General features: G+C 40.5%; 3 protein-coding genes across 3 annotated transcripts in view; 1 reads left to right on the forward strand and 2 right to left on the reverse strand.

Annotated features, from left to right (window-relative positions):
* Nucleotides 1-332: 332 nt before the first annotated feature.
* On the forward strand, nt 333-7,127 carry LOC109160849. Its single transcript, XM_019309095.1, has 2 exons — nt 333-933; nt 2,481-7,127. The coding sequence occupies exons 1-2, from the start codon at nt 333-335 to the stop codon at nt 7,004-7,006; spliced, it is 5,127 nt and encodes a 1,708-aa protein (XP_019164640.1). The 3' UTR covers nt 7,007-7,127.
* Nucleotides 7,128-7,337: 210 nt separating this feature from the next.
* Nucleotides 7,338-11,221, reverse strand: LOC109160850 (UPF0496 protein At4g34320-like). Its single transcript, XM_019309096.1, has 2 exons — nt 10,570-11,221; nt 7,338-7,504 (listed from the first exon to the last, which is right to left on the reverse strand). Exons 1-2 carry the CDS (start codon nt 11,219-11,221, stop codon nt 7,338-7,340), a joined length of 819 nt encoding a protein of 272 aa, XP_019164641.1.
* LOC109160856 (UPF0496 protein At4g34320-like) overlaps nt 11,210-25,141 on the reverse strand; it is a 44,221-nt gene continuing 30,289 nt past the window's right edge. The window contains exon 4 of the mRNA XM_019309101.1: nt 11,210-11,295. Coding sequence (XP_019164646.1) covers nt 11,288-11,295 — 8 coding nt within the window. The 3' untranslated portion in view covers nt 11,210-11,287. The remainder of the gene's footprint in view (nt 11,296-25,141) is intronic.

The raw sequence follows: 25,141 nt of genomic DNA on the forward strand, positions 1-25,141 counted from the left end.
TGTATGCTTATTACAGAGGTCACTCTATGGTCTTAACCAGGCTCCTCGCCCATGGTTTAACAGGTTACATGCTTTCTTGGTGTCGGTTGGTTTTTCACCTTCAAAGACTGATGTCTCTTTATTCATATACACTCGTGACTCTGTATCTCTATATGTGCTTGTTTATGTGGATGATATCCTTGTTATGGGATCTGATGCTTCGCGTGTTACTCGGCTTCTGACTGACTTAGCCTCGGAGTTCAAGATTCGTGACATGGGTGCTCCGTCTTTTTTTTCTGGGCATTGAGACGGTCTCTCGTGGTGATGGTTTGTTTCTTTCTCAGCAGCGATACATGCGAGATATCTTGAGCCGTGCAGGTATGGTGGATTGCAAGCCGTTGGCTACTCCGGTGCCTGTGACTCGACCCGTTTCTGAATCTGTGGTTCCTTATGCCGATCCCACGCAGTATCGCAGTCTTGCTGGGGCTCTGCAGTATCTTACTGTCACTCGTCCGGATTTATCTTTTGCTGTGAATCGGGTCTGTCAGCATATGCACTCCCCGACTACTGAGCATTGGGCAATGCTCAAACGTGTTCTGCGGTACGTTAAAGGCACTTTGCATTTTGGTCTGTTTATTCGCCCATCCTCCTCTGTTGCAGTGCATGCTTTTTCGGATTCGGACTGGGCTGGGGACCCCGCTGACAGAAAGTCTACTATCGGCTTTGCGGTTTTTCTTGGTGACAATCTGATCTCTTGGTCTTGCCGGAAGCAACGTACGGTTGCTCGTTCGTCTACAGAGGCCGAGTACAAGGCACTAGCTGACGTGTCTGCTGAGGTCACCTGGTTGGTTTCTCTATTGCATGAACTTCGGTTGCCGTTGGCAGCTCCTCCCACTCTCTGGTGTGATAATCTGGGTGCAACTTATCTCTGTCCCAACCCGGTGTTCCATGCTCGTACGAAACATGTGGAAATTGACTATCACTTTGTTCGTGACAAAGTGGCAAAGAAAGAGTTGCAGGTTAGCTTCATTTCTACTAAGGATCAGCTGGCTGACGTGTTCACTAAAGCTTTCCCTGGTCCGCGTTTCTCTACTCTGTGTGGCAAGCTCAATGTTGTAGCTAGTCCACCTTGTGCTTGAGGGGGAGTATTAGGACTCTATTATTATTATTAGTATTCGTTACCTATTGTTACTAGTATTAGTCTTGTATTAGGTTTGCTATTCGCTACTATATATATTCCTGTACAGACTTATTATTTGATTCATTCAGAAATATTATATCCTCATCAACTGTACTGCACATTCACTACTGTTGTAAAGGGCGTTTCACAACTATTGTACAACAGTCACGGATGCTAGGATCGCAGAAAGCCTTGGACTTTTTGCGACTATTCTACAACAATTGCAGAAAGTTGAGTCATCTACAATTGTTCTTATCTAAGAATAGTCACAGATTATTTATTTTTTAAAAAGGGTATCCTCTACTGTTCCTATGTTGAAACAGTGGAACTCTAGCGAAATACCTTAAAAAAAAAAAAAATTGGGTATCCGCTACTGTTTCAATTAGGAACAGTAGCGATACCCTTTTTTTAAAAAAAAATTAAAATTAAAAGAATTACGGAGTAATATTTTAATAAATTTTAAAACCCCAAAATACTTGGAAGTGATCCTGTAGAAATGTTGTTTATTAACACACTATAATCTAAAATTAACCTATACATTTCATATGCAGAAAAGTCATTACAGTGCATGAAATGATCAAAATTTTAGTTTTCTTTCACAATCAAATCCTCTACTACCATATAAACCTCTGTATACCAGGTTCATGGGTCCAGGAAAACGGTCGAAACAAGAACATGAACATTGTGAAGCAATTAACAGCAGCCCCATCAGAATCCAACTTATTCTGTCATCATTAACATGAGAATGGAGAATCAGAAAGAAGTCTGAATTCTATGAGTGGAGCTGCAGGAACAAGGGTAGCAGCAGTCGCCAAAAAGTATGCCACCACCCATATCTTCTTCTAACTTTTTACTGCCAATCATACCACCACATCAAGGAAAGATTGAAAAACTAGAAATAATACATCTTTTCACCTAGGAATTGAAACTAGTCAAAAGAAGAAGAGTCCAGAATTTAGAATTGAAATTCAACATGACAAGGAAATACCACCATCTGTCAACACTCAACATTAAATTAATTGATTGAATAATTAAGAATGGATCTAATGTGATGCATTCGTGGGACAACAGTACTACCGCAAAAGGCTCAAATCTCACAGATCAGCCATGCCCTTGATTTAAGCAATCTTATTTATTCTCTTTCCTTTTTCAATATTATTCAGAATCTCTTTATAGTTGGTAATTATCTTTCCTTCCTTAGTTAAGTATGTTGGTAGTCCTTAAATATGACAAGAGTATGTAATTGAAGGAGAAGTTGGAATTTGAATAAAGATCTCTCAAGAAGGTTTCTCTTCTTCCAACTCTCTGTCCTTAATCTCAGACTTCTCTACTGCCACCATAGGTAGAGCTAAGTCTTCCTATTCCTCCTCTTCAGTATTCCATAGGCCCGTAACGCGAAGTATATCTCGTGATCGTATCAACTTGGTTCCCGTTGCCGGCGTTATGGGCAGTAACATCACTGAAGATCCTGCTTTCAAGGCACTGCAGAAATCTGTTCGCTCCCATGAAGCTTATGCTGACAAAATTGAGAACCTCTCGGCCACTGTGTCTTCCCTCTCTGCAACACAACACCAACAAGCAGCTTCCCTTGTTAATCTAGAACAAATGGTGAAACAACTTCTGATTGCTCAGGGCAAAACACCAGTCTCCGAAGTTGAATCAGAAACAGTGCACCAACTGGAAGGGGATTCGGCTATCCAAGAAACACCGGATGATAATCACTCCCTCATTCGATATGCTAAGATGGACTTTCCATTGTTTTCTGGAGATGAAGATCCTCTTGTATGGCTGCTACGTTGCGAATCCTATTTCCGAAATGCCAATATTCAGGATTCAGATCGCATAACTTTTGCCTCACACCATATGATTGGGGAAGCCCAATTATGGTACCATTCTGAAACGGAGTTAATGCAGTTCTCCTCATGGGCTGCCTTCAAAAAAGTGTGTTGTCTCAGCTTCGGGCCACCACGCAGCATTAATGCATTAGGTGAACTTAAACAATTGTTTCAAGCAGGCCGGCATATCGATGAGTATGTCAAAGACTTTCGAACACTGTTGGTACGGGCAGGCACAGTACAACCCAACCAGCGAGTAGATTTGTTTACCGGTGGATTGGATGAAATAATCCGTATAGATGTGGAGCGCACCAAACCAACGACTCTGAATGAAGCTATCAACACAGCCAGGGATCTTTCTCGCAAATGCCACCTATTGGGCCTTTTGTCCTCCAAACCTAAACCTCTGCACACCAGTACACAAACTGCCCCGTCATCCGCCCGTGTTCCATTACCCATACGTCCATCACCCAACCGACAAAAGCCCAAATTTAAATTCCTCACACCCGAACAAAAGGCCGAACGCGTAGCCAAAAACTTATGCTACAATTGTGATGAAAAATATTTTCCAGGTCATAAATGCCGACACCTCTTTATGCTATGGACATTAGAGGAGGGTGAAGAACCACCTGCTTTGGAGGATTACACGGAGGACTCCCCGGCATTCAGCTTGAACGCAATCTCCGGGGTGACAAAGGGGAATATGATGAAAGTGAGGGTCAAAATCGCAGCCACTGTTATCGTCGCACTCTTGGACTCGGGCAGTTCAGACAACTTCATCAACGCTGAGACATCGCGTGATTTGGGACTCCGAATGACACCGCTTAAGGACCTCCGCGTGCGAGTGGCAAATGGGGATTGTTTGTCTGCTTTAGGTGTATGTGAGGCAGTCACTTTCACCAAGGGACACGACAGTTTTTCAGCAACATTATTTGTGCTTCCTTTGGCTGGGTTTCAGATGGTTTTAGGGGTGAAATGGCTGAGAGAATTGGGCCCTATAACCTGGGATTTCAACTCATTGCAGATGACTTTCTACCACTGCAACACTGCAGTAACCTGGACAGCAGAAGAAGGATGCATTTTCCCTGCTCTGCATGCTATTCCACCGCCAAGTTCAAATGCAGACGTCTTAGAGGGATTGCTTGCCCTCTTTAGTGACATTTTTTCTGAAGTTACGGCGCTGCCACCAGCACGGGAGTGCGATCATCGCATAATTTTGCAATCCGGACCAGACCCTGTGGTTGTAAGACCATACCGTTACCCACAGCTCCTCAAAGATGAGATAGAAAAACAGTGTGCGGATATGCTTCATCACGGCATCATTCGACCTAGCAAGTCTCCATTCTCATCACCATGTTTGTTAGTCCGAAAACATGATTTGTCGTGGCGGTTTTGCGTTGACTATAGGGAACTAAATGCCCGAACAGTTAAAGATAAGTTCCCTATACCTATCATTGATGAATTGCTTGATGAACTACATGGCTCCAAATTTTTCACAAAGTTGGATTTGCGATCCGGTTATCACCAAGTTAGAATGCACCCCGAAGATGTTGAAAAGACGGCTTTCCGGACTCATCATGGCCACTTCGAATTTTTGGTGATGCCCTTCGGCCTTTCTAACGCACCATCCACATTTCAATCTTTGATGAATGAGGTCTTCGGTCCCTACCTGCGGAAGTTTGTATTGGTATTCTTTGACGACATTTTAATATACAGTGCTTCTTGGGTGGAGCATCTCCAACACATGCGTCTGGTTTTCCTCTTGCTGCGCCAACACACACTCTTTTTAAAGAAGAGTAAATGCACATTTGGAGTAGATCATGTAAGCTACTTGGGTCATGTGATATCTAGCCAAGGTGTGGCAGTAGACGAAACGAAAGTGCAAGCCGTCTCCAATTGGCCTACGCCAGGGTCTACCACAGCTCTTAGAAGCTTCTTGGGCCTTGCTGGTTTTTACCGCCGGTTCATCAAGAATTATGGTATCATTGCAGGACCACTTACAAATCTCTTACGAAATCAAAACTTTAAGTGGTCCTCCGAGGCCGAGGCTGCTTTTATTTCTCTCAAACGGGCTTTGTGTTCAGCGCCTGTCCTCCAACTTCCAGATTTTTCCACTCAATTTGTGGTTGAATGTGACGCTTCAGGTAGTGGCATTGGTGCAGTGATTCACCAAAATGATCATCCAATAGCTTTTTACAGCCGGAAGCTAGCAGACAGACACTTGAAGCTTCCAGCCTATGAAAGGGAATTGATTGGGTTGTCGCAAGCTGTACGGAATTGGCGGCATTATCTCTGGGGCAGGAACTTTGTCATCCGAACAGATTATTACAGCTTGAAATATCTCCTTCAACAGCGGTTGACGACATCCCCGCAACAACATTGGATGAGCAAGCTGCTAGGATTTGATTTTGAGGTTCAATACAAGCCTGGAAAATTTAACACGGTGGCTGATGCTCTGTCACGACAGAACCAGCTAGAAAGTAGTAGCTGCTTGGCCCTCTCTATTCATCATTCAGACTTGTTGGACGACATCAGGACCCATACACGCCTTTTTCCAAGGTTAGCGGAGTTCGAACAAAAGATTGCTGATTCATCTCTTGGCTGGAACTTCCAGAATGGGCTTTTCTTTTACAAGGGAAAAATATTCATCCCTCCAGATACTGCTCTCACTTCACGCATAGTGGCTGCCACCCATAATGCAACACACGAGGGAGTTCAGAAAACAGTCCACCGCCTACGGCGTGAATTTTATTGGCCAAAAATGGTTTCAGATGTTCGAGATTTCATCAGCCAGTGCACAGTTTGCCAACGTCACAAATGGGAGAACCTTCACCCTGCCGGTGTTCTCCAACCCCTCTCCATTCCGGAACAGATTTGGGCAGACATATCCATGGATTTTATTGAAGGCCTACCGAATGTATATGGGAAATCGGTTATCCTGGTGGTCGTCGATCGGTTATCCAAGTATGCTCACTTCCTTGCCCTTCAACACCCATACACTGCTTCTTCAGTCGCACAAGCATTCTTTTCTCAGATATTCAAGCTTCACGGATTGCCGGAGTCTATTGTGAGTGATCGGGATCCAATCTTTACTTCTGGTTTCTGGAATGAATTATTTAAACTTAGCGGCTCTAAATTGGCTCGTTCGTCAGCCTACCACCCTCAAACTGATGGGCAGACAGAAGTTGTCAACCGCACCATTGAGCTCTATTTAAGATGCTTTGTTGGGGACCATCCACGTAAATGGGTGGAGGCACTTGCGTGGGCAGAATATTGCTATAATACCTCTTTCCATTCGGCTTTACGGACCACCCCCTTTAAGCTGGTTTATGGTAGGGATCCTCCTCGCCTCCTCTCATATGAGCCGGGCCTCTCAAAGCTAGCTGCAGTCGACGAGGCTTTGAAGTCAAGGGATGAAATACTTCATGATGCTCGACATCACTTGAAAACGGCACAATCTCGTATGGAGCAAACCTACAACCAAAAACACCGGGATATATCCTATGAGCCTGGGGCGTGGGTGTGGGTTCGTCTTCAGCCGTACCGCCAAAACTCCTTGACCATGCGGCGCACTCACAAACTTTCACATCGGTATTTTGGGCCATTTCAGGTGCAGAAACGAATTGGGTCAGTTGCCTATCAATTAGAATTGCCAAGTGATTGCAGAGTGCACAATGTTTTCCATGTTTCACTCCTAAAGCAGTATAATGGGCCTCCACCGGTTACTACACCGTTGTTGCCTCCCGCTGTGAATGGGCGTTTTGAACTGCGTCCTGCCAACATTCTTGCCACTCGTATGAACAGAGGGAATACAGATCTATTAGTGCAATGGGAAGGCTTGCAGGAAGAAGATGCCACTTGGGAAAGTTTAGATGATTTTTGCCAACGTTTTCCATCCTTCAAGCTTGAGGACAAGCTTGATCTCCAGGACGGGGGTGATGATGCATTCGTGGGACAACAGTACTACCGCAAAAGGCTCAAATCTCACAGATCAGCCATGCCCTTGATTTAAGCAATCTTATTTATTCTCTTTCCTTTTTCAATATTATTCAGAATCTCTTTATAGTTGGTAATTATCTTTCCTTCCTTAGTTAAGTATGTTGGTAGTCCTTAAATATGACAAGAGTATGTAATTGAAGGAGAAGTTGGAATTTGAATAAAGATCTCTCAAGAAGGTTTCTCTTCTTCCAACTCTCTGTCCTTAATCTCAGACTTCTCTACTGCCACCATAGGTAGAGCTAAGTCTTCCTATTCCTCCTCTTCAGTATTCCATAGGCCCGTAACGCGAAGTATATCTCGTGATCGTATCATAATGATAAATGACACTGCTAGAAGCTAGTTTGCTATTTCATCAGGGAATTCTCACAACTACCATCTAAAATCAAACTTGCTTCTAATGGAATCATAAGAACTGAAATAATTTTACTATTGAACCTGATATATGGTGTTTGTCCATTCAAATGGCTTTTCCTATTTGCATGACTAACAGTTACTGCAGCAGCTAGTGATGCTATGTCAGTATAATAAAGAAAGGTGAAAAACCAATTAAGGGGATACAAAACCAATAAACAATATTGTCATTTTTCCGTTTCTAGTTTCCTATTTTCTCATTTCTTATTTCCTGGTGTTACACTTTAAGCACATTATACTTTTAAAACTTTTTTTCTCAAAATATTTATTCTCATCCCGGAGAGAGTACTAATATGCTTCACAGGAGAATAAAAACATCACTATAATAGACATTTCAGTACCAAACCACTCCCCTAAGTTTCAGTGAATCCTATTTTCAAATAGAACCAACCACCACAACAAACAGTACTGATAGTAACATAGTATGAGAAATATGAGTGGAGTCAAGCTAAGTGCAACAATGGGTCACCCAAGCAATAGACTGAGCTTCAAGGCTTTAGAGGATATATTAACCTTTTCCTTTCATGGCAATCTTGAAAGAAAAAAAGAAAAAAAGAAAAGCAAATATCTATGGGATGGAACAATTTTGTAATGTTAATATTCACAAACATACATAAATTAACGAAGCACATACTTATAGAGCATAAAGATAAGATGAATTGCAGAGCATACCCAACAATGGTTTTAAGAGCATACCCAACAAAGTTCATAGCTGTTGCTGAAACAGTAAAATTGCAGTTTTCAACGCAACGCCCTTCTTCCAATGTACTTTTCCTCTCTCTTTAATTTGCTCTCCGTTTGAAATCTTTTCTCCGATCTTCCTCTCATATACGAAGAAAATAACACAATAGAAAACCCTTATTGTATCAAATTTACTAAAAAATAGCAAGCCTGTAGAAAGGAAACAATCAATGTTTTTTGCAGGATAGGATGCTTAATCTATGACAAAGTTAAGTTGCTGCCTGCTGGACAGCAATCATTGGTTCTCAATGCATAAAAAAAAAAGATTGTTTTAGCATAAATTATTATGAGAAAGTGAGAAACTATATATGTAATTTATTAGATAAACTAATTCAACCACAGAAAAAAGTAGCTTTATAACTTCTATTGTCAATGAGAGCAGGGCAGCAAAAGCATATATGTTGTGGAACTATTACTATCTAGTAGTACAACAAAAACACAATCTATTTTAAAACCTCTCTTAGTCTTTTTATCAAACATAAAATATGCAATGAATAAAAGAACCAACGAGTGCGACAAATAAATAAATAAAAGAGATCCACATCTTTTTAAAATCAAATATCATATCTTGCGGGGGTAACCCCAGCCAAGATGGCAAGAGATTCACGCTTATAACCACAAGGTCGTGAGTTCAAATCCTTTCCCCCTTGGTTTGAGCCGGTCTGCTATGGGTAAACTAGGTTGGTTTACTTCCTTGTGGTCTTTTGTTAGTTAGGGCTACAAGGCGGGGGTTTGAGCCGGTCAGCTATGGCCCTTTGGTTTCAACAGCTACGTTGTTCACCAACAGAAATTTAGAATCATAGAATTCAATTTAAAAACCAAAAACATCAGCATATCAATTATTAATTAGAAAAATTAAAAAACAGGAGAGGAAAGAGGAATTTAGATTTTCTTGATTAAAAGATTACGTACCAGCATAATCATCAGAGACAAACTACCTTCTAAACCATTAAACGAATGAAGAGATAGAATACCTAACCAAATATAACTGCAAGCCACACAAGAAGGCCAAACAACTCTGAGAACCCCATTGGCTGCATTATTCCAAAGGAATTCTATGAGATATTGAAGTTCATTTAAAAGAATTTTAAATCACCATATAATAGGTTTGGTGTGGTAACAAAGCAAAGTACTATAGCAGTATAGCACATTTGACACTGAATGACTGAGTGAAAGCTCAGGAATAAATATTCTCTTACTAAGAGTAATAAATAAACTTTAAAAAAATAAAAATCATCACGTATCATTGCCATATTATTGCAGCATTGCAGTTAACTTATGTAAATACCATACTTTATGCAGATGACTATTCAGACAATCAGAGATAATAAAATGGCATAGTAACAAGTTACCAAGTCACCTATAAAGGCAATTTCTGACGATCCTAGCTAGCAAAGAGAGTTACAATAAAAGAATATACACATCACTGTACATATTAGAAATGTTCTGAAATATGATATATACAATAACATGAGTCAGAAAAAAAGAAGTAGTAGTCTAATGGTTAGGGTACTTCATTATTGTTTGCAATATAAGAATTCTGGCTCTCTGTATATCACTGTTGCACAGTGGCGGACCCAGAAAATCATCTGAGTGGGGGCGAATGTTAAGGTTAAAATACAAAATACATTATAAATTACAATATATTTATGAGAAAATATGAAACATAATCAATTAGATAAAATAATTTGAATAACAATATATATTCACAAATACTTTTAAATTTTAATTTCTTTTAGTTAGATCGATTTTTCTAAATTAATTCGAATACAATAAAGTATATTATAAACTTGTATACTACATTAATTAAATGACTTATAAAAACTAGACTAAAAGAGCATTTAATTTGTTAATTAAATTATTCATAAAAAGTAGACAAAAAAAATTAATTTATCTTGTGAAGAAATGAAAGAGAGAATAATTAAAAGTGGTGCTAATGAGGCAAATTATTGTATGGACCATGGTCCACACAATGTTATGTGGACCATAACAAAAAGTATATTTTTAATATACTAAATGTACATTATTTTTGTACTGAATGTACATTATAAAATATAATGTACACTCAGAACAAAAATAATGTATATCCCCTGTCTACAATATACATTATTTTTATATTGAATGTACATTATTTTTGTACTGAATGTACATTATTTTATAGTAGACAAAATATGGTCCACACAACTTGTGTGGACCATGGTCCATACAATAATGATTGTGCTAATGAGATTTGAACCCATGACATAAGCCTTTTATATAAGACAAAATTTAGAGTTCAACCAACTATGCTACTCAAATTATTGGCATTTTCAACATAAATATTGATTTTATATAATATTTCATGCTATATATGTATACATATACATACATATATATAAAGGGGTGGGGTGGGGTGGGGGGAGTGGGGGGCAGCTGCCCCCACACTGGGTCCGCCACTGCTGCTGCAAATACGAGCTTGCACCCCTAAATCATCAACATCCTTTATGAAGAAATCAACCTTCCTCCTGATATCTTCAATGCAAATATTTGCACCATCTTCATTAGTTGTGAAATCTTCCTTGTTTAATAATGATTCTATCTCAATTTCCAACTTGTTAATCAGCATGCTTATGGTGCCCAAGTCTTTGATGGCAACAGACATTCTAACTTCAGTCGAGTTGATGATTTCGTGCAGTCTTTTGATGGCATCCTCACATTTCCTGAGAGGAGAATCAACCAATTTCTCTATTACGCCAATGGGAATGACAGTAGCCGCGGCCAGTGCGCCTGCAACAGGCGGTGCAGCGATGGCTGTAGCCACCACTGAGGAGATGAGAACAACAGCAATTGCAGCGGCAAAGATCATTTGTGAGACCATTCTCCAGGAACGACTGCACTTGAGCTTCTTGTCAAGCTTGCTCTTTCTCGACTGCAACTTCTCGAGCATTTGGATTTGATGCACATAGACAGATTGGAAGATCTGGAAAAACTCTTCAGCAGCTTTGTAGCTCTTCAGCTCCTCTAGAGTTCTTGTGTACTTGTTGTGTACTGGTGCATCCTCCCATCCAATGCAAATATAGCAGAAATCAATGTACATATTAGAAATGTTCTGAAATATGATATATACAATAAGATGAGTCAAAAAAAAAAAAGAAGTAGTAGTCTAATGGTGTAGGAACCGTTGGTAGAAAAACAAATAATAATCAAAAAATAAGATTATTATTTTCTGGAAAATAGGGAAGGAAAGATGAAGAAATTTGGCTAGTGTTTGGTGTTGGTTTTTTTGCAAGAGTCAAGTGAGCACTCTGTGTGTAAATCTCTACTGCCTCTACCCTCTCTTATATAGGGTTGAAGGATTAAATAGCTTTTATTAGGGCACTTTAAAGCTGGCTCTCCAATAGCTATAATAGCAGGCCAATACCTGAGAATTGAATTCAGAATTCAAAATTGGAATTAATAGAAAATTAATTCCGTAACAGATGAATTCAATCTCCTCAACAGTCAGAACTTTCGGGTTCCAGACCGTTGGCGTACAGGGTTCGGTCTCAACTCTTTCGACCTCACCCAGTTTTGGCCCTTGCACCACAACCTCTCGTGCTCTCTTGTAGCACGAGATTGGTGCAAAATGATACCGAAGTTTGGCATAACTTAGCCCGCAAGGCCAGCCTTCTGGACGACATTCGTGCCCCCAGGTGCCGGGAATTTGAATTGCACCCCCCCCCCCCCCCGCGCGAGAGAACCTCTATGCTATACAATTCTACAAGCTTCAAAAGAGCTCTTGTATATAAGGGGGGAAAGTCTTTATTCCAAACCAATGTGGGACAAAAGCTCACTTTTTCCCTTCATTTTCCAACTCAAATGGGTCTACTTTGAGAATCAATATCTCATTCACCCATTATCCGTTTTGAGCGTACAATATATCAATCTCTTCGTCTCACTATGAAGAACACGAATCCACTTTGACCCGACCCAAATCAGAAGTGGACCACACTGATAATTGTACCACAAAATAGCCACTTAACGTGCCATTTTATGCCATTTTAAGCTATTTTTTCCAACAATCCCCCACATGAATGAAAATTGATTTTCGGGGTATTTTAAAATCGGAAACAACTGTGTTCAAACGGTCGATCCCTGCATAGGATAGGTAGAGAGTCACTATACCCTTTGAACCTTCCCTTGTGAAGACATGTTTACTCTACTGGCTGTACGGTACAACGCGATGTCTTTGAATCGACTGCCGTTTGTGTAGACGATGACATATCTCACACATGAATCTCCCAACCATGCTCTTACTCTCATGAGTGTGCCCGTTTTGGTCGTGGGTCACCGTTCCTGGTTCTGCGAGAGTTTCTAAAGAATTGTGCCCAACAATTCTCCTTTGAAGCGATCCTCACTTCTCTCTAACATAGGTGATTCTTTCTCGAGTATCCCGCATACTCAAGAATCATTAAAGCATTTTAACATGCTAGCCTCCTGCGGGAGTCACTGTTTTAATGAGGAGTGGTAGGGAGTCCGAGACCCCCACAGTGACGCGCTCCGTTCCATAATTTAGTTGTCCCATTGAACCTAGGTGCCAGATAGGTTAGGTATCCACTATAGAACTTTTTAGTCCAAAGGCATTAGACGCATTCCTCGTGTCAACCTCTCCACAACTTCTCTTCCTAACCCTTTGGTCAGCGGATCTGCTATATTGTCTTTTGACTTTACGTAGTCAATCGAGACAACACCAGTTGTGAGTAGTTGTCTAATGGTATTATGTCTACGACGCACATGTCTAGACTTACCATTATACATATGACTCTGTACTCTCCCTATTTTGACTTGACTATCGCAATGCACACATATTGGAGGTACCGGTCTTTCCCAATTAGGAATATCCTCTACAAAATGGTGTAGCCATTCAGCCTCTTCACAACCTTTGTCCGAGGCTATCAGCTCAGATTCCATCGTGGATCTAGCTCTCACAGTTTGCTTAGAGGATTTCCATGTAACGGCTGCACCGGCTAGTGTAAACACGTAGCCACTCATGGACTTAGAGTCCTTAATATCAGATATCTAGTTCGCGTCGCAATACCCTTCAAGTACAACGAGATATCTCCCATAGTGTAGTCCAAGATCACGAGTATACCTCAAGTATCTCATAACCTTTACTATTGCCTTCCAGTGCATAACACCAGGGTTACTCATATATCTACTAAGTTTACTAACCGCATAGGCAATATCCGGCCTAGTACAGCTCATAAGATACATCAAACTACCAATAACCCGAGCATATTCCACTTGTGAAATACCTTCTCCGTGGATCTTGGTTAGATGAATGTTTGCATCAAATGGTGTCCTAGCCATTTGATAAGTGCATTTTTGTCTATATTTTTACCCCTTCTTGAACCCATTTTATTTTTAAATTGCTTAAAAACTTGTGTGAATTGTGACTAAGTTATGTTGGTTTTATTTCAATGTGCAATCATTCACAACAAGTGAGAAATTCAATGATTTTTGGAAAGATCTTAACAATTCTTGGACCAAGAGATCAATCAAAGAGTTTGGAATGCAATTAGGAATTTCAAGAGTACCGTACTGCCTCCCGTACGCCCATCCATCAGCCCATCCAAGATCTGAAAAAAGAAGCAGGTGGCGTACGCCCTGCCGTACGCCCGTACGCATGCCAGTACGACCATTCCAGTGTTCACTGGAAATGCACCCAAAATGGTACTGCCTGGTGTACGCCCATCCCTGAGGGCGTCCCACTATGCTCTGCTCTATTTAGGCGCGTTTTTGGGTCATTTCAACTCGGTTTTGACTCTTGTTAGAACCCTAGACACTCTCATTTACTTCCCTACATATTTTTAGGTTAGATTAGGCTTAGATTTATGTTTCTTAACACTTTTGAAGCTTGTAATCTTGGATTTGAAGCTTGGATTCCAACATTTCAAGATTCCACCATCCATTTTCAATACAGAAGTTTTCCTTCCTTTTATCTATTTCTTTTGCAAGATTTATGTTTGTTACTTATGCTTTTGTGTTATTTATGCTATTTAATCATGAGTAGTTAGTTTATGGACTTGAGTTAGGGTTGTATTATCTATCTTGATGCTTGATTTGTGATTATTGCAAAAAAAAGGGAAGAACACTACCTAGGGTTCATGTGTTTATGAAGGTGTTGTGTTTATATCTTGTTAATGTTTGATGTACACATTCATTAGCTTATTTTTGGAGGATTCCTTGCCTCAACAAGAGTTGGGTGATGAATCCAAGCCACCCCTTGCATAGACCCGATTTCTTCCTACGAAAATAGGGGAAATTGGGGATTTTAGATGCTTTGTGTGCTTGATGGACTTGGAATTGATTCACCACGAAAGTGGGGCAATTCCTTGTTCTAATCCTTGTTTATTAATCATGAGAATGGTTCGTAGACTAGGATACCTACGTGCATTCCCGCTTGATTCCTTGGTTACTTATTCTCCCTAATCTCTTGGGTTGTTAAAGCATCTAGATGATAATGCTCCCTAGCTTGAGTCCTATTTCTTAATTTGTGTTTATCTTTGTGTATATGTGTTAGTTTTATCATTTCCTTAAACTTGTAGTTTGCTTAGCTTCTTGTTGATTTCCTTATGCTAGTGCCTAGTTTCTTGTGATTGCATATTGCGTGCCATAACCCCCAATCCCCTGAGGACGACATTACACACCCGAGCTCACATCTTATTTTTGCTACATCAAAAATTGGCGCCGTTGCCGGGGAGGAGTCAATATTCTTGAAAGTGTAGGCCCTCATTGGCCTATATTCATATCCAAGGATTCTTACTTCCTATTGGTGCATGATGAAGATCCAAGGTTTCCATTACTTGTTCAAGAAAAGGGTAATCAAGAAGAAAATTGGAATGGAGACTTTGGGTTTGGTAAATCTCATATCTACTACCAAGAAGCAATGTTTAGGAAGAAATCCTTGTATGACTTATGGATTAAAAATGGCTTTGAGGAAGGGATATGTTTGAAGTTTGATTTGGATGAGCATAGTTTCTTAAACTTTGAAGTGGTGAAGATGAGCTTAAGAGAATTTATTGATGGCTACCACTTGAAGTGCTTTTTGGAAGAAAAGGTCGATGGAAAGAAGGGGATCTTCATTCTCAAATCCTTTGATGGTTTACCTTGAGAGGTTGAGTCGAGCTAGCGACGTTAAACTTAGCGCTTCATGGGAGGCACCTCATGTTATCTTTCATTTTATTGCACTTTACTTTCTTTTTTACTTTTCTTTACACTTTTATTTTTGATATATCATGCTTTCACTTGTGCTTTCATGTCTATATGCTCTTGACTCTAGGAATGACACCAAGGAGTATGCTCAATTACAAGAAGGCTTCATGATGATTCTTTGACACAAGAAGATTCATTAGGGGAGTCTCATCTACCTTCTGTACTTTTTTTAATTGTGTATAGTGCTTTACTTGGTATAGATAGTAGAGATTGTGCTCATTGTGCTTATTGTGCTATCCTTCCCCCCTTGTTCTTTGTTGTCTTTCACATCGAGGACGATGTATCCTTTAAGTGTGGGGGAGGGGATAATTTGGGTGTTTTCTATAAAAATTTGAATTTTTTAAATCTTTGCTTGGATGACTCATTGTGCATAATGTTGAATAAATTGTCTTTCCTTGCTTGAAGTTGTGATTACTCCCCCTTTGTTGGTTTGTGGTTTGTTTTGGTGGAACTTGTTGCAATTCAACTTGTGATTGATGAGCCAATGGGGTAACTCATGATTGATCTATTCTCTTGCCAATAGCCTTGTTAACCACTTAATAATTGAATCAATTCTTGATCTAGTATGTTATGCATTGCTAGTGAAGGCTTATGTGAGATTCCGGTCATGGTTGTTTTGCTAGAACTTGCCTCATTACTCTCCAAGTGAAGTCTAAGATTTGCATGTTTTGAAATGATTTAGGCCATTTTTATTTAGCCCGAGCCTTTCAAGCCTACCCCTTACGTATGTTTTTACCCCTAGTTGTCCCCGTTGAACCTTTTGTTTGTTTAATAAGTGCTAAGCACTTGTCCCTACATTGTGATTGTTTTTCCTTGTGTTAACCCTCATCTTTAACCCTTAAACCTTAGCCAAAATGCTTCCCTCCACCATTGAGAGAATAGAGCATTTTTTCTTTTTCTTGGAAGAGATCTTTATTGGAGCTTGTTTTGTAAATAATCCTCTTGATAATTTTGCCTAAGTTTGGGGGTCTTGATTCATTGAATAAGTTTGTTGGTTGATTTGAAAAAAAAAATGAAAAAAATGATGATGAGAAAATTGAGAAAAAAAAGTCATGAAAAAGAGATGAAAAGAGAAAAAAGAAAAGAAAAGAAGAATACAAGTTTGAAGTTTGTTTTGAGAGTTGTACCAAACCCCACCTCTTTAGAGTTTTGTTTGGTACATCCTTTAAGTCTTGTTTGCTCCTTAGTCCATAGATGTCATATCTCTTCTAGTCCCAATTGTGAATAAATGTGAAGTTCTCTCCTTTGTTTATTCCTATACCCCTTCTTTGTTAGCCATTCACCCTTAGCCCCATTACAAGCCAAATAAAAGTCCTATTTGATCTTAGCATGCAATCTTAGAGTTGAACTAGTGGGAGTATGAAGGGAAAGCCAATGGAATCTCATTCAAAGTCAAGTTTAGCATAATCTCAACTTAGCATTTGTGCACACTTGATCATCACACACTTAAAAAATTTTGGTGCTTGGTTATTGGCTTGAGAATGGAACTTGTGTGCCAAGCTAAGGTGATTCTTGAAACAAGTTGTTTTGTAGCAAGTTGGATTGTGGTTTGGTAGGTTGTGCAAAGTGGGAGTGTGATCAATTTCTTTGCTAGGATAGTGATTTATTTCTTGTCTTTGCTTGAGGATAAGCAAAAGTTTAAGTGTGGGGGAGTTGATAAGTGCATTTTTGTCTATATTTTTACCCCTTCTTGAACCCATTTTATTTGTAAATTGCTTAAAAACTTGTGTGAATTGTGACTAAGTTATGTTGGTTTTATTTCAAGGTGCAATCATTCACAACAAGTGAGAAATTCAATGATTTTTGGAAAGATCCTAACAATTCTTGGACCAAGAGATCAATCAAAGAGTTTGGAATGCATTTAGGAATTTCAAGAGTACCGTACTGCCTCCCATACGCCCATCCATCAGCCCATCCAAGATCTGAAAAAAGAAGCAGGTGGCGTATGCCCTGTCGTACGCCCGTACGCATGCCAGTACGACCATTCCAGTGTTCACTGGAAATGCACCCAAAATGGTACAGCCTGGTGTACGCCCATCCCTGAGGGCGTCCCACTGTGCTCTGCTCTATTTAGGCGCGTTTTTGGGTCATTTCAACTCGGTTTTGACTCTTGTTAGAACCCTAGACACTCTCATTTACTTCCCTACATATTTTTAGGTTAGATTAGGCTTAGATTTATGTTTCGTAACACTTTTGAAGCTTGTAATCTTGGATTTGAAGCTTGGATTCCAACATTTCAAGATTCCACCATCCATTTTCAATAGAGAAGTTTTCCTTCCTTTTATCTATTTCTTTTGCAAGATTTATGGTTGTTACTTATGCTTTTGTGTTCTTAATGCTATTTAATCATGAGTAGTTAGTTTATGGACTTGAGTTAGGGTTGTATTATCTATCTTGATGCTTGATTTGTGATTATTGCAAAAAAAGGGGGAAGAACACTACCTAGGGTTCATGTGTCTATGAAGGTGTTGTGTTTATATCTTGTTAATGTTTGATGTACACATTCATTAGCTTATTTTTGGAGGATTCCTTGCCTCAACAAGAGTTGGGTGATGAATCCAAGCCACCCCTTGCATAAACCCAATTTCTTCCTACGAAAATAGGGGAAATTGGGGATTTTAGATGCTTTGTATGCTTGATGGACTTCGAATTGATTCACCACGAAAGTGGGGCAATTCCTTGTTCTAATCCTTGTTTATTAATCATGAGAATGGTTCGTAGACTAGGATACCTACGTGCATTCCCGCTTGATTCCTTGGTTACTTATTCTCCCTAATCTCTTAGGTTGTTAAAGCATCTAGATGATAATGCTCCCTAGCTTGAGTCCTATTTCTTATTTTGTGTTTATCTTTGTGTATATGTGTTAGTTTTATCATTTCCTTAAACTTGTAGTTTGCTTAGCTTCTTGTTGATTTCCTTATGCTAGTGCTTAGTTTCTTGTGATTGCATATTGCGTGCCATAACCCCCAATCCCCTGAGGACGACATTACACACCCGAGCTCACATCTTATTTTTGCTACATCACCATTTGACTATCATCCTTGTTAAATTTCTCAAGGATTTTGTCAATATAATGTGATTGGCTTAACACGAGACCATCAGGTCTTCTAATGATTCTAATCCCGAGGATTAAATCGACCAAACCCATATCCTTCATGTCAAATCTCGCATTTAACATGTTTTTGGTAGACTTGATCATCCGATCATTTCTACCAACAATGAGAATATCATCGACATATAAAGAAAGGATGACGTAGCCGTCTATCGTTTCCTTAACGTAGACACATTTGTCACTTTCGTTTATTTTAAACCCGTTAGTTAACATCGCATGGTCAAATTTTTCGTGCCACTGCTTAGGCGCTTGTTTTAAACCATAGAGCGATTTAACCAACTTACACACTTTCCTTTCTTGGCCCGGAACCAAGAACCCTTCGGGTTGTTCCATATAGATTTCCTCATCTAGTTCGCCATTTAGGAAAGCGGTTTTCAATTCCATTTGATGAACTTCCAAGTTCCGCAACGCGGCTATGGCAAGTATCATTCTAATGGAGTTTATTCTCATCACGGGAGAATACGTGTCGAAGTAATCGAGGCCCTCGCGTTGCCTGTAACCCTTGATTACAAGCTAGCCTTATACTTCTCGATGGAACCGTCCGGTTTGATCTTCCTTTTAAAGACCCACTTGGATCCTAAGGTTTTACTACCCGGATGAAGATCAACGAGTTCCCAAGTGTGATTCTGTAGGATAGAATCCACTTCACTTTTTATAGCCTCTTTCTACATTGGTCCTTCTGTAGAAGTCATGGCTTCTAAATACGTTCGAGGCTCGTTTTCTATCAAACAAGATAGTAAATCAGGTTCGTTTTCTAATAAACAAGTTAGAGTACCTGAATCCTACTCTAACAAGTAAGTTAGAAAATCAGGACCGAATGATTTTCCAACTCTCGCCCGCTTACTGCGTCTTGGCTCGAGCTTGGGTTCTTTCTCAGATTCCCCACCATCATTATCCATAATTTCATCAAACGTTCGTTTTGACGTACTTGGTCCCTCGTTGGACCTACAAGGAAATATATTTTCGAAGAAATATGCATTCCTTGAGTCTATTATCGTGTTCTCATGTACGTCCGTATTATGGCACTCGTGTACTAAGAACCGATAAGCACTACTATTATGTGCATAGCCAATAAAGATACAGTCCACCGTCTTAGGACCTATATTTATTTTCTTAGGTGTTGGCACCAAATCTTTGGCAAGACACCCCCACACTTTCAGGTACTGGTAGGAAGGTTTCCTACCGTTCCACAGCTCATAAGGAGTCTTATCGAGCTTCTTGCGCTACCTTATTCAAAAGGTAACTACTGTCAAAATTGCCTCACCCCACGCATCTTGAGGTAGGCCCGAACTTATAAGCATCGCATTCATCATATCTTTCAATGTACGATTCTTTCGTTCGGCAACACCGTTCGATTGAGGTGAGTAAGGTGCAGTACGCTCGTGTATAATACCTACACTTGCACAGAAGTCACCAATAGGTGCTTCGTACTCACCAACTCGATCGCTTCTAACCTTCTTAATTCTTCGATTAAGTTGGTTTTCCACTTCATTCTTATAAAGAGTGAATTTATCAATGGCTTCAACTTTGCTCTTAAGCAAATACACATAGCAGTATCCTGTGCTATCGTCGATAAATGTGATAAAATACTTATTACCACCTCTCGTCTGTATCGATCTAAAATCGCACAAATCACTATGGATTAATTCTAGTGGTTCAGTTTCCCTTTCAACCGATTTGAAAGGTACTTTCGTTAGTTTTGCCTCAACACAAATTTCACACTTGTTATTTGTGTCAATTTTAAAGTTAGGAATATGGTCCATGCTAATTAATCTACGCATAGAATTAAAATTAACATGACCTAGTCTACCATGCCATAAATTGGAAGACTCAAGCAAGTAAACAGAATTAACTTTGCTTTTATTGATAACAGGAATTACACTAAGCTTAAAAAGCCCATCAGTTACATATCCTTTACCAACAAACATCCCTAACTTGGATAAAACTACTTTGTCTGACTCGAACACCATGCGAAAGCCATGCTTGTTCAACAGAGAGCCAGACACCAGATTCTTCCTCAGCTCAGGAACATACAGCACGTTGTTCAATGTCAGTTCCTTCCCAGAAGTCATCTTTAGAATGTGACACCCCAAAAATCCACATTCAATCCATGGATTAATTGAGTAATTAATCCTATTTTATTTGAGGAACTAATTCCTAAAATCCTTATTTTTAATACTCAAGGACTAATATTTAACTAGTCAACCTTTAAGTTGTGTTGTACCTTGTGCTTTGAGGGGAGTTCCCTTGTTCCTTACACTTTCTAAAGGTTAGTAAGGGTATTCTTGTCCTTTCACCAAGAGTTAGTATTGTAACCTAACCTAGAAGACTTCTTCATTTCATTCCTTACAATTCTTAGAAATTAGCTCTACCTTCTCTCTAGAAAAGATGTATAGCTTATTCTCCAAGCCAAGTTGAGACCCTTGTCAAGATTTCAAGTTTTGCTTCCAAGATTCAACCTTTCACCTATTTGGGCATCTAGGAGGGTAAGATCTAAGTTTATCTTGTCTTTTTGGTTCCATCTTAGTTGTCTTTTTCTTAAAGGTAGGATCTTTATGATCTTTTGGTTTGATCTTGAAGTGGGCTTGGAAAGTAAGCCTTGTGGGGAGCTTGTTGTGGTGTAAAGTGAAGTCTTTTGGTCTACAAGAGGTAATCCATGCTCTACAAAACCTATTTTTCTTACCTATATGTGATTTCTTGGATTCTACTTGTGTTCTGCTATGAAATGTGAGGGTTTATGTATTTGTCTTGTGATATTGCATATCTAGAGCTTGTGTTTAGGGTTCCTTTGTGCCATTGCTTGGCATTTTCCATGGTTCAAGTCATTTTGTTGTATTGGGTGAGATTTGGCATATTTTGGACTTGAATTTGTGTTTGGAGAAGAAAATCCCCGAAGGGATTTGTTGTGGAACAGGAATGTTCCCGCGGGCGGAACGACGGGCGGGGCACCACTTGCCGGCCTACCCGCGGGTACACAGCCCTGTGGGAATACGTTCCCGCGGGCGGAACCACGGGTGGGGCGCTACCCGTGGGTCCACCCGCGGGTACATGGTGGTTTTTGTTCGGGATTTGTTCCCCGTGATCCGTTTGACTCGGTATTCGTTCTTTTGACTTCCCGTTGTTCTTTTGTGGAACTATTTGAACGTCTTCTTAATTTTTCGTATGTCTAGAACTATATGGTAGGTATCCATGTAGGACTTTGGTGTCTTGAGTCGTGCTAAGTGTTCAACATTGTGTTTCGTTGGACCAAGAGGTGTCTTGTGTGTTCCTCGGAACTATCTTGAGTTTCTCCGTTGTTAAGCATGCTAGTTTATTGTCTTAATGCTAGCGGGTGTGTTGTTTGTACCTTCCGTTTGGTTGATGATAACTTGTGTTATTCATCGTTGTTGTTGTTGGGTTGTGACCCGTTCCTTGATTGAGTATGTTTCATACCTTCGTTGTAATCCGTTGATTGACTCGTGTGAGTGGTTGTGCGTGTGTGGCTTTACCTGGATTGCACGATTAGTGGTATGAGACACTAGTCACCAAGGTATTGCAGTGGTCCTCGTGTTGGCCGTGACGTGATTATGGAGATGTGGCCTTCGAGTAAGGTTCACGTGATTAGGGGATAACATGTGTTATCCGGGTATGTGTTGCCGTGTACGGTACCTTGTGTACTATGAATTGGTGGTCTTGTTGGTGGTTTGTTGGTGGGGGACGACGGTCCCAGGAGGGAAAAGGTTAGACTAAGAAGTACAGGGGTTCTGGAGGTAATGGTTGGCATGAAGGTACAAGGTCGGGGGCAGCCATAAGGTTGGAACAGGGCTAAAGGAAGGCATATCAACTCGTGATGGGTGATGTCACGAGGGCTCGTGTAGCCGTTGTTGTGAATTCTCTTTCTTGTGACGTGTGTTGTCACAAGGGCATGTGTTGCCATGGGTGAGTCTTATTCCTTTGTGTTGTGGTTAACCTTTGTGGTTTGGGATGTGTTCCTGTGTTATCTTTGAGAGTGATGAGTCTTGTGTTGACTGTTGATCTTGGCTTTTGACTTATATACTTATGTATTCCGTTTCGAAAATAGTTTTACAGCTTATATCTATCTATGTATGATACTTAGCGGTATTGGTGGGTTACCAGCATTATTGCTGACCTGGCGTCGTCCCAATGTTTATCTTTGTATCTTTCAGGTGATGTTTAGACGAGCGTGATGTCTAGTGCCTGGTAGCTTAGCACCTTTATCCTTGTTTTTGTGGCCTATGCGCCAATGTAGTTAGACTGATGTTTTGGGATAGATATATACACTTGCAGATTGTTTGCCGTAGCGTTTACCGTGTTTGGTAGACGTGGCGTGACACCCCATTGGATTTCTTTTATCCAGTTCTCGTTTTATCTTCCGCTGTGCTAGTTTTGTTGTCTAATCTGCATGTGTTAAGGCTATTTTATCTAGCTTGTTTGGGGGGTGTTACATAGAACCACCTTGCCCATGCCTTCCACAGCAGACTGAGCAGAGTTTCCCATCCACACCTTTTCACCCTCAACGGTCTCAAAGGTGTTGAACATCTCTCGGTTGCAACACAAGTGCCTGGTTGCACCGGTATCGATGAACCACTCACGAGGGTTTGAGCCCACGAGGTTCACCTCGGTCGCCATAGCCGAAAGGCTAAACTCGACCTCCTTCTGACCGCTATCTCCAACAACATTGGCTTCAGAATTCTTGTTCTTCTTCCTTGGAGCCTTGCATTCAGATGCTCTATGGCCATGCTAGCCACAATTGTAGCATTCACCAGGAAACTTGTTCTCGGTAACGCCACCTTTCGGACATAGCTTTCGCTTGTCCTTCTTGTTCCTCTTGGAGCTCTTACCGTGCTCCACAACGTTGGCCTTAGCGCCAACAACGATAGGAACTTTCCTATCATTCGTCCTGTTCCCTTCCTCAATCCTGAGTCGCTGGATCAGGTCCTCCAGATTCATTTCCTTTCGCTTATGCTTAAGGTAGTTCTTGAAGTCCTTCCAACCTGGAGGCAACAAATGGATCACAGATCCCACTTGGAAGGCTTCACTTAGCACCATGCCCTCGTCACGGATCTCATCAAAGATTAATTGCAAATCTTCTACCTGACTTAGCACGGTCTTTGAATCAACCATTTTGAAGTCGAGGAATCGGCCAACCACAAATTTCTTTGAGCCGGCATCCTCACTTCGGTATTTATGATCCAAAGCTTCCCAGAATGCTTTTGATGTGCTTATCTTTCGATATACATCGTATAGCGTGTCACACAATCCATTCAGGATGTAGTTTCGGCAAAGGAAGTCCGAATCCTTCCAATAGCCAACTGCCATCACGGATTGTGCATCTTGTTCCTTTAACTCGGGAACACTCTCGGAACCTTGCCAAGCCGAGAGTTGCTAGGTAGAACAACGTTTTCTGTTGCCACCTCTTGAAGTTTGAACCAACACCGGTGAACTTCTCCGGCTTTTCAGCCGAACCACTCGGTACCGAAGGTACCCGAGACATGGGAATATATCCCTCAGTTCTCCCACCATCCTGTGAACCAACGTTCACTGGTGTAGCTTGGGAATTAGCAACATTGTTGCCGTTTCCTCCATTGTTGTTCTCAACAACATTTTCTTCCCCATTGTTAGCGATTAGCAACTCCGGGTTCTCCATTTCTTCAAGGAAACTAGAGAAAACAACCAACGGGAAAACAAGGTGATAAGGTTTTAAACTGTAGGGACCCTTGGTAGAAAAACAAATAATAATCAAAAAATAAGATTATTATTTTCTGGAAAATAGGGAAGGAAAGATGGAGAAATTTGGCTAGTGTTTGGTGTTGGGTTTTTTGCAAGAGTCAAGTGAGCACTCTTTCCTTAAAACCTTATTTGCCACATCCCAAAGATGCTAGGAGCGTTGTGGCCTAGGCTTCCCAGGATAAAACTTGCTAGTGATTTAATGTTTGAGCACTCAAACAAGGAATCCGGCGAGCCAGACACGGTTATGAACACAATAGGCTAAAGAAGGAGTAGAAGCAGAGAGATTTTGAGGCTAAAAATTAAACTTTCGTGTTCTATATTTCTGTGTGTAAATCTCTACTGCCTCTACCCTCTCTTATATAGGGTTGAAGGATTAAATAGCTTTTATTAGGGCACTTTAAAGCTGGCTCTCCAACAGCTGTAACAGCATGCCACTACCTGAGAATTGAATTCAGAATTCAAAATTGGAATTAATAAAAATTAATTCCGTAACAGATGAATTCAATCTCCTCAACAGTCAGAACTTTCGACCGAGGCAAGTGACTATATCGGTTGGAAAATGATACCGAAGTTTGGCATAACTTAGCCCGCAAGGCCAGCCAATTTCTGGACAACATTCGTGCCCCCAGGTGCCAACGCACACGAACTCAGGCTTGAATCAAGCCTTTTTCAATCTCTTCTTCTTGTTGGAATTTGAATTGCACCCCCCTCCCGTGCGAGAGAGCCTCTATGCTATACAATTCTACAAGCTTCAAAAGAGCTCTTGTATATAAAGGGGGAAAGTCTTCATTCCAAACCAATGTGGGACAAAACCTCACTTTTTCCCTTTATTTTTCAACTCAAATGGGTCTACTTTGAGAATCAATATCTCATTCACCCATTATCCGTTTTGAGCGTACAATATATCAATCTCTTCGTCTC

This window comes from Ipomoea nil, unplaced genomic scaffold (assembly GCF_001879475.1).
Source record: "Ipomoea nil cultivar Tokyo-kokei standard unplaced genomic scaffold, Asagao_1.1 scaffold2921, whole genome shotgun sequence".
NCBI classification, from domain to species: Eukaryota; Viridiplantae; Streptophyta; class Magnoliopsida; order Solanales; family Convolvulaceae; genus Ipomoea; species Ipomoea nil.